Source organism: Macaca nemestrina, chromosome 6, assembly GCF_043159975.1.
Source record: "Macaca nemestrina isolate mMacNem1 chromosome 6, mMacNem.hap1, whole genome shotgun sequence".
Classification (NCBI taxonomy): Eukaryota; Metazoa; Chordata; class Mammalia; order Primates; family Cercopithecidae; genus Macaca; species Macaca nemestrina.
Window position 1 is genome coordinate 42109188 of NC_092130.1, and position 13461 is coordinate 42122648.

Below are 13461 nucleotides of genomic sequence, written 5' to 3' on the forward strand. Positions count from 1 at the left end.
TAGCTGGGCATTGTGGCGCCCACCTGTAATCCCAGCTACTCAGGAGGCTGAGGCAGGAGAATCACTTGAACCAGGGAGGCAGAGATTGCAGTGAGCCGAGATTGTGCCACTGCACCCCAGCCTGGGCAACAGAATGAGACTCTGTCTCAAAAACAAACAAACAAAAAACAAAGTACTGGGATTCCAGGTGTGAACCACCACACTTGGACTACATACTTTGATATATATTCTCATTTTTTCTTACAATCATCAAATGAAACAAAACCTTCTCTTTGACAAATGAAACAGCCCAAGAGGTTAAGTGACTGCCCACATGGTAGGCAAAGGTACTATCAAAAAGCAGTCTAAAAGCCCTTGCTTTTCACCACTAAGCTGTTCCCCTTTTTATTATTAACCAAGCTTACTAGTTAAATGGTTGAGTTAAAAGTAGGCATTGGCTCATTTGCAAAACATTGAAAGAAACTGAGACCCAAAACAAAACAAAAACAACAACAACAAAAAAAAACCTGCAAGTCAAGTTTCAGGCCTCATTTCAAAGGAAGGTTACATCCCCTTTCATCATCTATGAAATCATCTATGTTGCCTCCCAGTGCAGCCTAACAGTCCTACCCATAATTAAATCTCCTTATTCTACTTTTAGTTCCCAAGGATTTTTTTACTCATGTCCTGCTCTTTTTCCCTGCTGCCCCCTTTTTATTCTTTTGTTCTTGAGCCACTGCTTTGAACCGCATCTTAATTGTGCCCTCATGGGCCAAACCCCATCTGTAACCCTGCTTCAGTGGGTTTCAGTAAAGGATACTCTCCATCCATATTCTGAAGGTTCCAGGGCCTGGAGCCAGTGATTCAGGAGGTCATCCAAAGGAGTGGAATCCATTGGCTCTAAGAGACTCTCCATTCCCTGCCTAGGAAGGAACAGCCAAGTGGGAGGAACATACACTCGATTCAGACCTTCCCTTTTCACCCAGTGAAAGCTAAACCTCTGCAAAGTGGGGAGAAGTAGGGCTAAGCCTACCAGTCATAAAAAGAACCAGGAATAGAAAACACATCCCTCAGCCCTTCTGCCCTGCGGAGGCTGGCAGGGAGGGTCCCAGGAATGTAGGGCTCTTCTCCACTGCCTGATCTGGGCATCCCAGGAGTGATGGCTGAACCTCCCGTTCTTGTTTGGTGTTTCAGGGTGAAGCCCAGGCTGCCGCAGTGCCCTGGCCACAACAAGTATGGGTCAGACTGAGGTCAAGGTGAAGGAACACAGCTCACTGCTTATCACAGTGAATCAGGAGCCTAGATAGGGATTCCCCAAGGATGACATAGGATCAATGCCCTCAATCCAACAGAAAAAGTAAATCTTCAAATCAGATTAAACACCAAACTTCCCACCTCCCTAATATTCTTTCTTCTGGGAAGGATAACTTAGATATATTCCAACACCCTCAGAAATCAAGATATAAAAGACAATATTTGACTTCCCTTTAAAATAATTCTACCATTTCACAGTTTGTATGCATGCATGTAAACTTAACATGTAATTAGCTAAGTATGTTGCAATTAGCTAAGCCAGCTGGAATCATGAGGAGATAGTAAAAATGTTTGGTAGGAAAACAATTTCATTAGGAAAAGTAGAGCTTTTAAGAGTTTTGTTGGCCAGGCATGGTGGCTTACGCCTATAACCCCAGCACTCTGGGAGGCCGAGGCGGGTGGATTACCTGAGGTCAGGAGTTTGAGACGAGCCTGGCCAACATGGTGAAACCCCGTCTCAACTAAAAATACAAAAATCAGCTGGGCGTGGTGGTGGGCACCTGTAGTCCCAGCTATTTGGGAGGCTGAGGCAGGAGAATTGCTTGAACCCGGGAGGCAGAGGTTGCAGTGGGCCAAGACCGCGCCACTGTACTCCAGCCTGGGAGAGAGTGAGACTCTGTCTCAAAAACAAAAACAAAAACAACCCCCCCCCCCAAAAAAAAAAAACACTCTTAAGGACTAGGTATATAACTTCTATTTGAGAAAAGTCTCAGAAACTTATTTTTGGGCTAGATTTTTACAGAATTTGTTTTAGGAATGCTGCAACTTTGTCAGAGTGCTCAGATTCTAGTATATTTCTATCACCTGACATTGAACTAAAGCTACTTGGTTGACATCTTTGTTGTGACCACCCACAACTGCACTTACTTGAGGACCTGGTGCAGAAAGCACTGGTAGCCAGGTGTGCACTTGCCATAATCTATCTGCTTTTGCCACTACTGGAGAATAACTTTGTCTGTCTCTACTTCCCACCTGCAGGGAAGTATACAGTTTCCCACAAAGTGTGATTATACTGTAGTCGTCAAAGCAGATAACAACTCATCCCACACTCCCTTAATCCCCAGCCTGATTTTCAAACTCACCTGGCATAGCAAGGCTCTGTGCTAACTCCCACACTCACTGTCTGTATCCTAGAGGACCAAGACTCCTCACACATCTCCTTTCTGGGGAAGCAGTTTCTACAGATGCAAAGGGTATTAGGATAAAAACCAGCTGGCTACACTGTGCCTCTCAGCCACTACCACCACCAAAATCCTGACATCAGACAGAAGTTGCATTTTGACTTTTGTTTCTCAAAGCTTGATCTGTAAGCTGTCTGCATGGGTAGCACCTGGGGGCCTTGATAATGACCCCACTTTAGACCTATTGAATTATCGTTTCTGGAGCCTGCATGTTAAAGAGCTTCCAAGGTTATTTTGAACATTTTTATTATGGAAATTTTCAAATATACACTGAAGTAAGGAGTATGGGGTAATACCTTACCGCTCAAAGTATGTTCCTATGACCAGCTACCTCACCATCAGCTGGGGGCTTGTTAGACGGGCAGAATCTCCGGCCGCAACCACAACCCAGACCTCCCAAATCAGAATCTGCATTTAACAGGTCCTCAGGTGGTTAGTGTGCAAATTAAACGTTGAGATGCACAGATATGATGGACCTTCCTGCCCCCTATCACTCAACACTCAGGGTCAATCTTGTATCATCAATACCCTCCCCCAGCACAGGATTATTTAAAAGCAAATCCCTAACATTAGGAATGTCTTTTTGTTTCACTCTAATGCCCAGGCTGGAGTGCAGTGGCGCAACCACCGTCTCCCGGGTTCCAGCAAGTAATCATGCCTCAGCCTCCCAAGTAGCTGGGAGTACAGGTGTGTGCCACCACACCCAGCTAATTTTTGTATTTTTAGTAGAGACGGGGGTTTCATCATGTTGGCCAGGCTGGTTTTGAACCCCTGACCTCATGTAATCTGCCCACCTCGGCCTCCCAAAGTGCTGGGATTACGGGCGTGAGCCACCGCGCCCGGCCAGTAATTTCTAAATATCACCTCGTCAATGTTCAAATTTCCATGAATAACCAATCTTTGAGGTCCTCTGGATTGTGATAAGGATTATACCAAGATAATTTAATTCCTCCACTTTCCCTGCAATGGAATTTCTTTTTACCCACGTAAACTAGCGTCTCTGAGATGCTGCACACTAAAAGAAACGCCAAACAAAGAAAGCTCTTGGAAGGGGCTAATGCCTCTCAGCATAAACACACACACCTGTCTCCCCCCAATACCTGCCACACCAGCAGCAAACGCTCCATGTCCCGTGGAAGGCCAGCAAAACTCAGAAGAAAACGTCCGCGAAAACGGCACGAGAAAGAAGCAAGGAAAATGAAACGCTTACAACACCCTCCACCCAAAAGAATCTCTCCTAGTATTATCCTAGCGAATGGTCATCACTAGTAAGGTGCGATTTAAATCTCCCGGGGTTCGTGGGGCCGAGGGAAAGAAGAAAACAGAAAGGGTGTGGCGATTGGTGAGAGGGAGAGCCAATGATGCGGCAGGCTCCCCGTGAGGCGGAGCTTACCCCGCAGCCTGCCTAACGCTGGTGGGCCAATCACTATCCTGCTCTGGCTATGGGGCGGGGCAAGTCTTACCACTTCCAGAGCAAGCACACGCCGGGTAATGTGCCAGCCCCACGATAGGCCGTGAGGGTCTGGGCGCGCGCACGGAGATTGGCTGACGCAGCTTAGAGGCGAGCGGGGATAGGTTACTGGGCGGGCGGAAGGTTTGAATGGTCAACGCTTGCGGCTGTTGATATTCTTGCTCGCAGGCCATAACTTTGGCCTCCTGCGCGGGGAAGACGCTGAGTCCGACGTTGGCCTACCCAGTCGGGAGGCAGAGTTGCAGTCTGGTTAACTGCCTCCTTTCCCCCAGATTTTCTTTCATTCTGCTCGAGTCTTCGCCTGTGTCCGATCCCTATCCACTTTCCCTCCTCTTGTAGGCAAGCCTCAGACTCCAGGCTTGAGGTAAGTCCGCAGCCGTCTCCGCCACGGAATCACGGAGACCCCATTGTCCTCTTAGGGTCCAGTCGGCCCACACAAACAGAGATTGGGAGGGCCGAATGGGCACTGTCGCGAGTTACGACCTGGGTTCTTTCTGGTCAGGAGTCTCGAGCTGTGTGGCGTGGAACAAGTCAAAATCCTCTCTTCATTCCATCTTTAAGGTCCTAAGGTTGCCTCTCGTCGGTGAATTCAGGTTCTAACCTGGAGCCAGGCTGTGAATCACCCTTCGGGAATGCCCCTCTTCCAATGCTGATCCGCCTGGCTGGAAAGGGTGGAGGAGTTTGGGAAAGCTGAGGGAACTGTGAGGTACCGATAGAGATGACGTTTTCCTCCTAGCTAGGTTTTGTTTTTCTCCTGGTGAGAATTCGAAGACCATGTCTACGGAACTCTTCTCATCTACAAGAGAGGAAGGAAGCTCTGGCTCAGGACCCAGTTTTAGGTCTAATCAAAGGAAAATGTTAAACCTGCTCCTGGAGAGAGACACTTCCTTTACTGTCTGTCAAGATGTCCCTAGCACTCCAGTGGGCAAATTTATTGGTGATTCTACAAACCTAAGCATTTTGTCTGGGTAAATATACTTTTATTTTTACACTTTGTTGCCTTTGCTATTTCCAAACAGTTGGGTTTGTTTGTTGGTTTGTTTTCAGTTATCCTGGCTCAAAGGTCAGGGTTTAAGTCTCAGCTCTGCCCTTGACTGTGTAACCCTTTTGAGTTCTTTTCTGTGACAAGAAATTATAATATCAGCCAGGCGATTTGGCTCATACCTGTAATCTCCACACTTTGGGAGGCTAAGGAGGGCGGATCGCCTGAGTCCAGGAGTTCAAGACCAGCCTGGGCAACATGGCAAGACCCCGTCTCTACAAGAAATATTAAAAATTAGCTGAGCGTGGTGATGCCTATAGTCCCAGCTACTCAGGAGGCTGAGGTGGGAGGATTGCTTGAGCCCAGGAGCTGGAGGCTGCAGTTAGCCAAGATCGCCTCACTGCACTTCAGCTTGGGAAACAGAGTGAGACTCTATCTCAAAAAGAAAAGACAAGAAAGAAATAATAATCTCTTCCTATCTTACTAGGATCTTGTGAGAATCAAATGATGTGATATCTGGCAAAAGTCTTTGAAAACTGCTGCATTACGAGCCGGTCACTTTATTAGTATTAATATTAACGTTATTGCAGTTGTACTTTGAATTCTGATCATACCATGTCTCAACTAGCAAACGAAGAGAAGTAGTACCTGAGAAAAACTAGGGACTCTGGGGAGAAATCAAGCCTGTGTACATGGTGCTCAGGACAGGGAATGTGGAGTCAAGATCCTCCTTGGCCAATAAACTCTGGGCCTCAAAAAAAAAAAATTATCTGTTTCAATATGTTGGTAAGGAGAAAATGAGGTACAGATTATGGTAGTGGGAGACTTTTCTCAGCCCAGTCTGAGATATTTCCAAAAAGCAATTAGATTTATTTGGACACTGTTCAGATAATCTGATAGTCATTAAGGGGTGTTTCAGATGAAGAGGATTGGTCAGGCGCTGTGGCTCACACCTGTAATCCCAGCACTTTGGGAGGCCGAGGTGGGCGGATCACCTGAGGTTAGGAGTTCAAGACCAGCCTGGCTGACATGGTGAAGCCCCATCTCTACTACAAATAGCTGGGCGTGGTGGCAGGCGCCTGTGATCCCAGCTATTTGGGAGGCTGAGGCAGGAGAATCGCTTGAACCCGAGAGGCGGAGGTTGCAGTGAGCCAAGATCGTGCCACTGTACTCGAGCCGGGGAGACAGAGCAAGACTCTATTGCAAAAAAAAAAAAAAAGAAGAGGATGACATGATCTTTGACTTTTAAGGATATAACAATCTAATGGAAATTTCGATGTACCATTATGTCTCAACAGAGGAACCCCAAAACGTTGCCTCGATCTTTCGAATCTTAGCAGTGGGGAGATAACTGCCACTCAGCTTACCACTTCTGCAGACCTTGATGAAACTGGTAGGGAGAAGGGATATAAAGGCCTTGAAGGGAAGAATAACTTTTAAGGGAGAAAACAGGGAAGTAGGATAGAGACAGAAGGTGGTGAAAGTATAAAAAGAGTCTGCCTAGAGAGATGGCATTTTGTGGGTAACTAGAGAATTTTTGAGAATGATTAAGCCAATGGGAAGAGAAAGATAATAACACTAATAGGAGCTACTTTGCATTTGAAAATGTTAGACAAGTAGGAACATATTTTGTTGACTGATTAACGGTGGGAATGAAAGTATAGTCATTAGGATATGAGAAGTTTTGTGCCTTAGTCTAATCTCAGCAGAGGCAAAGAAACCAGCGTAAAGAAATATGTTGGCCAGGTGCAGTGGCTCATGTCTGTAATCCTGGCACTTTGGGAGGCCAAGGTGGGCAGATCACGAGGTCAAGAGATCGAGACCATCCTGGCCAACATGGTGAAACCCCATCTCTACTAAAAATACAAAAATTAGCTGGCGTGGTGGCGTGTGCCTGTAGTCCCAGCCATTCGGGAGGCTGAGGCAGGAGAATCGGTTGAACTCGGGAGGCGGAGCTTGCAGTGAGCTGAGATAGCACCAATGCACTCCCGCCTGGCGACAGAGCGAGACTGCGTCTCAAAGAAAAAGAAATACATTGTCATTTAATTCTTATATGTTTTATATAAAATATTCCAAAAGGAATGTTTCATAAGTTAACCTTCCAGAATTCTAATTTCAGATTTTCTGAGCCATAACCTTTCTTTTCTACTCATTAAAAAAAAAAAAAACAAAAAACTCCGTAGGTAGCAAAGTACAGTGTTTCCCAGCACTACTTCTTTTAGTGACACATAAAACCTTAAGTTTCTGTGAAATTGTACCTTGTACTATGAAATGGGTATCAATCGAGAGGCTTTGTATTCAAAAGCTCAGTCCTTGAAATTAATATGGCTTACTGGTAATGAAGAAAATCTGAAGGAAAAACAGGATGCATGGACAAAAATAACTCCTTTTACTGATTTTTTATATTTGATTGCAGGTCACCTGGATTCTTCAGGACTTCAGGAAGTGCATTTAGCTGGGATGTAAGTTCTGTTGCTAAATGAACCCCATGCAAAAGCTTTTTAGCACCGGTCATAGAGATTTTATCCTGTGCGGACTCTGCAGAGTGCAAAACCTTTCATATTGGGTATAAGTGGGCTTTGAGGCCTAGTTCCTTACCTTGAACAGTTTCTAAGGTTTCCAGATCTAAATAGTGTTGTGAAAATGAAGGCTATTCATTTTAACTGTCATAATCAGAAGTATCTATAAGGAAATGAAGGAAAATGGTATACTACACTTATATAGGCTTTTATTTGAATGTGAAAAGTGCTGTATCTTAGTAATTCAAAGTTCAGAGTGGCCAGGCGCGGTGGCTTACATCTGTAGTAATCCCAGCACTTTGGTAGGCCAAGGCAGGCGGATCAGATGAGGTCAGGAGTTCAAGACCAGCCTGCCCATCATGCAGAAACCCCGTCTCTATTAAAAATACAAAAATTAGCCGGGTGGGGTGGCACATGCCTGTAATCGCAGCTACTTGGGAGGTTGAGGTAGGAGAATTGCTTGAGCCCGGGAGGCGGAGGTTGCAGTGAGCGGAGACCACACCACTGCCCTCCAGCCTGGGCGACAGAGCGAGACTGCGTGTTGAAAAGAAAAAAGAAAGTACAGAGTGTAGGCTCTGGAATCAGTGTCTGGATTCCTGGCTTACTACTTCATTCACCAGTTGTGACTCTGCTTTAGACCTTAATTTTTTTTATTTGTAACATGGAGACAATAATAGCACTTGTCATAAAGTAGCTATTGTAAGGATTAAATAAACTGTGTATCTAACACATACCAAGCATTTTATTTATGTATTTATTTTTATTTTTGAGATGGAGTCTGGCTCTGTTGCCAAGGATTGAGTGCAGTGGCGCCATCTTGACTCACTGCAACCTCTGCCTCCCTGGGTTCAAGTGATTTAAGCGATTCTCCTGCCTCAGCTTCCTGAGTAGCTGGGATTACAGGCATCCACCACCATGCCTGGCTAATGTTTGTATTTTTAGTAGAGATGAGGCTTCACCATGTTGGCCAGGCTGCTCTTGAACTCCTGACCTCAAGTGATCAGCAACCCCCTCGGCCTCCCAAAGTGCTGGGATTACAGATGGGAGTCACCTGGCCTGGCCTGAATTGCTTTAAATGCTCTAACCCAGATAGATAATGAAATCCACAGAGGGAGGATAGAAATTTATATATAGATATGTTTTTTGTTTGTTTGTTTTGTTTTGTTTTTGGAGATGGAGTCTCACTCTGTTGCCAGAATGGAGTGCAGTGGCCTGATCTCAGCTCACTGCAACCTCTGCCGCCCAGGTTCAAGCGATTCTCTCACTTCAGCCTCCCGAGTAGCTGGGACTACAAGCACACGCCACGATGCCCAGCTAATTTTTGTATTTTTATTTTTATTTATTTTGTATTTTTATTTTTTTTTGAGACAGAGTCTCGCTCTGCCGCCCAGGCTGGAGTGCAGTGGCGTGATCTTGGCTCACTGCAAGCTCCGCCTCCCGGGTTCATGCCATTCTCCTGCCTCAGCCTCCCGAGTAGCTGGGACTACAGGCGCCCGCCACCTCGCCCGGCTAGTTTTTTTGTATTTTTTAGTAGAGACGGGGTTTCACTGTGTCAGCCAGGATGGTCTCGATCTCCTGACCTCGTGATCCGCCCGTCTCGGCCTCCCAAAGTGCTGGGATTACAGGCTTGAGCCACCGCGCCCGGCCAATTTTTGTATTTTTAATAGAGACGGGGTTTCACCATGTTGGTCAGGATTGTCTCGATCTCTTGACCTCGTGATCTGCCCGCCTCGGCCTCCCAAAGTGCTGGGATTACAAGCATGAGCCCCCACGCCGGGCTTTTTTTTTTTTCTTCTTCCAGACGGAGTTTTGCTCTTGTTGCCCAGGCTTGAGTGCAGTGGCGCAATCTCGGTTCACCACAACCTCCCCCTCCCGGATTCAAGAGATTCTCTTGCCTCAGGCTCCCGAGTAGCTGAGATTACAGGTATGCGCCACCACGCCCCGCTAATTTTGTATTTTCAGTAGAGAGACGGGTTTCTCTGTGTTGGTCAGGCTGGTCGCGAACTCCCAACCTCAGGTGATCCGCCCGCCTCAGCCTCCCAAAGTGCTGGGATTACAGGCGTGAGCCACCCCGCCCGGCCAGAAATTAAATTTTTTAAAAAAATTAGCTCACGCCTGTAATCCCAGCACTTTGGGAGGCTGAGGCGGGCGGATCACAAGGTCAGGAGATTGAGACCATCCTGGCTAACATGGTGAAACCCTGTCTCTACTAAAAATACAAAAAATTAGCTGGGCGTGGTGGCGGGCGCCTGTAGTCCCAGCTACTCAGGAGGCTGAGGCAGGAGAATGGCGTGAACCTGGGAGGCGGCGCTTGCAGTGAGCCGAGATCCTGCCACTGCACTCCAGCCTGGGTGACAGAATCAGACTGTCTCAAAAAAAAAAAAAAGAAAAAAAAAAATTAGCCCCAATACACGGTGCTGGAAAATTAGTAAATTGTATAAAACTCGTTCATCTTTGGTACATGTTTATTTATATGGTTATACAGGCAAAATGAGGGTCTTATCCCCAAGATATCACTTGAGTCTTCATATTTACCACAGAGAATACCCTATGTATTGTTGTTGGAAGAGACATATCAACTGGGAATAGGGCTCCTAGAATGAAATTTTAAAAATGTTGGGATGCACCAAATCCACTGAAGAATAATCAAACAGTATTTGGGGCTAACCTGACAGGCAGTTTGTTTTAATCTGCAGGAATCATCACCAGCACCTAATGAAATGTAGCCCAGTGAGTAGCCTCTCTTTTTTGGGTTTGGGTTTGCTTTTCAGGTGGGAGACAGAGGGTTTCCATTGCACCTGTGACTTGATGCGGGACGTTCTCAGCAAACTCTTTTTTAGGCACAGCTTCTCTGTAGCACTCCGAATGGTTTGGACCGTGGCCATAGAAAGAGAGATGCAATGTGTAGCTTATCTGCAAATAAAGAAAATGTGAGTGTTTAATGGAAACCTAGATATATTGGCAGTTTTATTTTTTTGAGTGAAGAAACTTGTTGTTATCATAGTGAGACGTAGAACTGTTTATACCTCGTATGCTAGACAAGCAAAACTGTATTACTATAGGGGAGAAAAATTGTTTGTTTTTGTTTTTTCTTATTAAAGTTTGGCCCTAGGACAGACACCCAGCTCCAAGTTCTCCACAGTAGGTCATCATTATTTCTCATGTTCAGTTGATCATTTTGAGGATAAAAATTATCCTTACTGTAGTGTAAGGGATTTAGGAGTTTTGTTTGTAGGGTTAACTTGCATAACTTGTTCACAGATTTTTTTTTCCACCACTTTACATGCAAGTGTAGATTTATTAATTTCTTATTTCCCCCTTAGTCTGGCTTTTAAGCCCTTATTCCGAGGAAGCCATGGTACTTTTTATCTAAACCTTAGGTCATCCTTCGTTCCAAGTTAAAACTAGCCTCTTCAGAACCACCTAATCACTAAGATAATTCTGTATCTAATCCCTTCAACTAATCCTCTTTTCTAGACATCTTTTTTTCTTCCCTGCCTCCATCCATTTCCCCAGATCATTACCCATAAAAGATAGCTGCTGTTCTTTTCTTACATTGACTTAAGATAGACTCATGTTTTTGGCTGTTCTAATCAGTTTTTTCTTGATTTAATACTGTCCTAATCTCCATTTATAATCACTTTTTATTCATTTATTTTTGAAACTGAGTCTCGCTCTATCGCCCAGGCTGGAGTGCAGTGGCGCAATCTCGGCTCATTACAACCTCTGCCTCCTAAGTTAAAGCGATTCTTGTGCCTCAACCTGCCAAATAGCTAGGACTGTAGGCACATGCCACCATGGCCCGGCTAATTTTTGTAGTTTTAGTAGAGACGAGGTTTTGCCTTATTGGCCAAGCAGGTCTCCTGACCTCAAGTGATCCGCCCGCCTCGGCCTCTCAAAAGGCTGAGATTACAGGTGTGAGCCACTGCCTGGCCTATAATCACTTTTTTTTTTGTGAGAGAGAGTTGCTGTTGTACCCCAGGGTGGAGTGCAATGGTGCAATCTCGGCTCACTGCAACCTCTGCCTCCTGGGTTCAAGCGATTTTCCTGCCTCAGCCTCCTGAATAGCTGGGATTATAGGCATGTGCCACCACACCCGGCTAATTTTTGTATTTTTAGTAGTGACAGTGTGTCACCAAATTGGCCAGGCTGGCCTTGAACTCCTGACCTGTGATGATCTACCCACCTTAGCCTCCCAAAGTACTGAGGTTACAGGTGTGAGCCATCATACCTGGCCAATAATCACTTTTTAAAATCTCACTATCCCCTCCCCAGGCAGGCTCCCTATCCCTACCCCATTCCTTTTACTTGTGACCAAAAATTAGTATCTTCCAAAGCAAATCTGCATGCCTTATATCAAATCCACATCATAATTTGCATCTTCAAATGCAAGGTTATATAGCGTCAGGATATAGGGTCAACTTTGATTACATGAAATGTGTTTTGTAAGGGTTATTCATGGCTTCATCAGATGAAATGTTTTTATCAGGGCCAGCTGACACTTCTCTTCCCCAACTAATGCAGTTTTTCTTATTCAGGAAAACGGCACTTTGAAGCCCTTGGAGTGTCAGGCACCCAGGAACCTGAGGTTTCAAAAGAGACCAGGGGAACCTTATGTGTCTCCTCTTTCTCTGCTGGTAAGTCATTGAACATCATTATTAAGGATCAGTTGAAGTGTTATAGGCTATAGGATGGCAGCTCTGGATTTATGAACCTTTGAATTTTTCTAAACCGGCATCATCAAGCCAAATTTAGGTGAGAAAAAGGGGGTTGGAGAAATAAAGTTTGAGCAGGAAAAGAGAGGAACAATATGTCCTATGATCTTCTTGTTTAAGTTTAAGGAGGAAAAAATATGACTTGGGCTTTTTTTTTTTTTTTTTTTTTTGTGAGATGGAGTCTTGCTCTGTTGCCCAAGCTGGAGTATAATGGCGCGATCTTGGCTCACTGCAACCTTCTGCCTCCCAGGTTCAAGTGATTCTCCTGCCTCAGCCTCCCAAGTAGCTGGGATCATAGGTGCCCACTACCGTGCCCGGCTAATTTTTGTATTTTTAGTAGAGACGGGGTTTCGCCATGTTAGCCAGGCTGGTTCCGAACTCCTGACCTCAGGTGATCCACCCACCTCAGCCTCCCAAAGTGCTGGGATTAGAGGTGTGAGCCACCGTGCCTGGCCAAGCTTCTTTTTTTCTTCTACTTTATTCTTTAAAGATTGCTTTTTAATTTTTATTTTTTTAAACACAAGGTCTTGCTATGTTGCCTAGGCTAGACTCGAACTCTTGGGCTCAAGCAATCTTACCACTTTGGCCTACTGGGTAGCTAGGACTACAGGCACACGGATCTGTGCCTGGCTCTGGATGCTTTTCTCTAATAAATGGACCCTAATTTATAAAAGGACTTCCATATTGTTAGATACTTAGTGGTATCCAAATTTTCCTTTTACAAATAATGCTATAATGTAAGTTCTCAAAGTTCTCAAGCGTAAATATATTTGACTGCATTTCAGATTTTTCTCTTCAGTGCTGGATTGAAAGTGTATATATATATATATATATATACACACACAATTTTTTTTTTTTTTTGAGATGAAGTCTCTGTTGCCCAGGCTGGAGTGCAGTGGTAAAATGTCGGCTCACTACAACCTCCGCCTCCCAAGTTCAGGCAATTCTCCTGCCTCAGGGTCCCGAGTAGCTGGGACTGCAGGTGTGTGCCACCATACCCAGCTAATTTTTGTATTTTTAGTAGAGATGAGGTTTCACCACGTTGGCCAAGCTGGTCTTCGAACTCCTGATGTCAAGCAGTCTGCTTGCCTTAGCCTCCCAAAGTGCTGGGATTGCAGGTGTGAGTGAGCCACTGCATCTGTCTTAGGTATAAATTTTTAATCTACTCATCTTGTCAGTGTGACATAAAGTTTTTATTTTATTTTATTTTTTAAGATTGATTCTTGCTCTGTTACAAGGCTAGAGTGCAGTGGTGTGATCTCAGCTTACTGCAATATCTGCCTCCCAGGTTCAAGTGACT

At 45.1% G+C, this 13461-nt stretch overlaps 1 protein-coding gene across 8 annotated transcripts in view; it reads left to right on the forward strand.

Moving 5' to 3' along the window:
* Positions 1 to 13461, forward strand: part of LOC105467080 (cell division cycle 25C) — a 55515-nt gene that overhangs the window by 1806 nt on the left and 40248 nt on the right. For 3 of the 8 annotated variants that reach the window (XM_071098363.1, XM_011716439.3, XM_011716441.3), the window contains exons 1-6: positions 4134 to 4913; positions 6226 to 6320; positions 7344 to 7389; positions 10143 to 10176; positions 10287 to 10376; positions 11985 to 12083. In XM_071098363.1, coding sequence (XP_070954464.1) covers positions 4720 to 4913; positions 6226 to 6320; positions 7344 to 7389; positions 10143 to 10176; positions 10287 to 10376; positions 11985 to 12083 — 558 coding nt within the window. In that variant the 5' untranslated portion in view covers positions 4134 to 4719. Of the gene's footprint in view, positions 1 to 3402; positions 3748 to 4029; positions 4914 to 6225; positions 6321 to 7343; positions 7390 to 10142; positions 10177 to 10286; positions 10377 to 11984; positions 12084 to 13461 lie in introns of those variants that run through there. The other 5 variants (XM_011716438.2, XM_011716436.3, XM_011716437.3 and 2 more) reach the window with 5 other exon arrangements.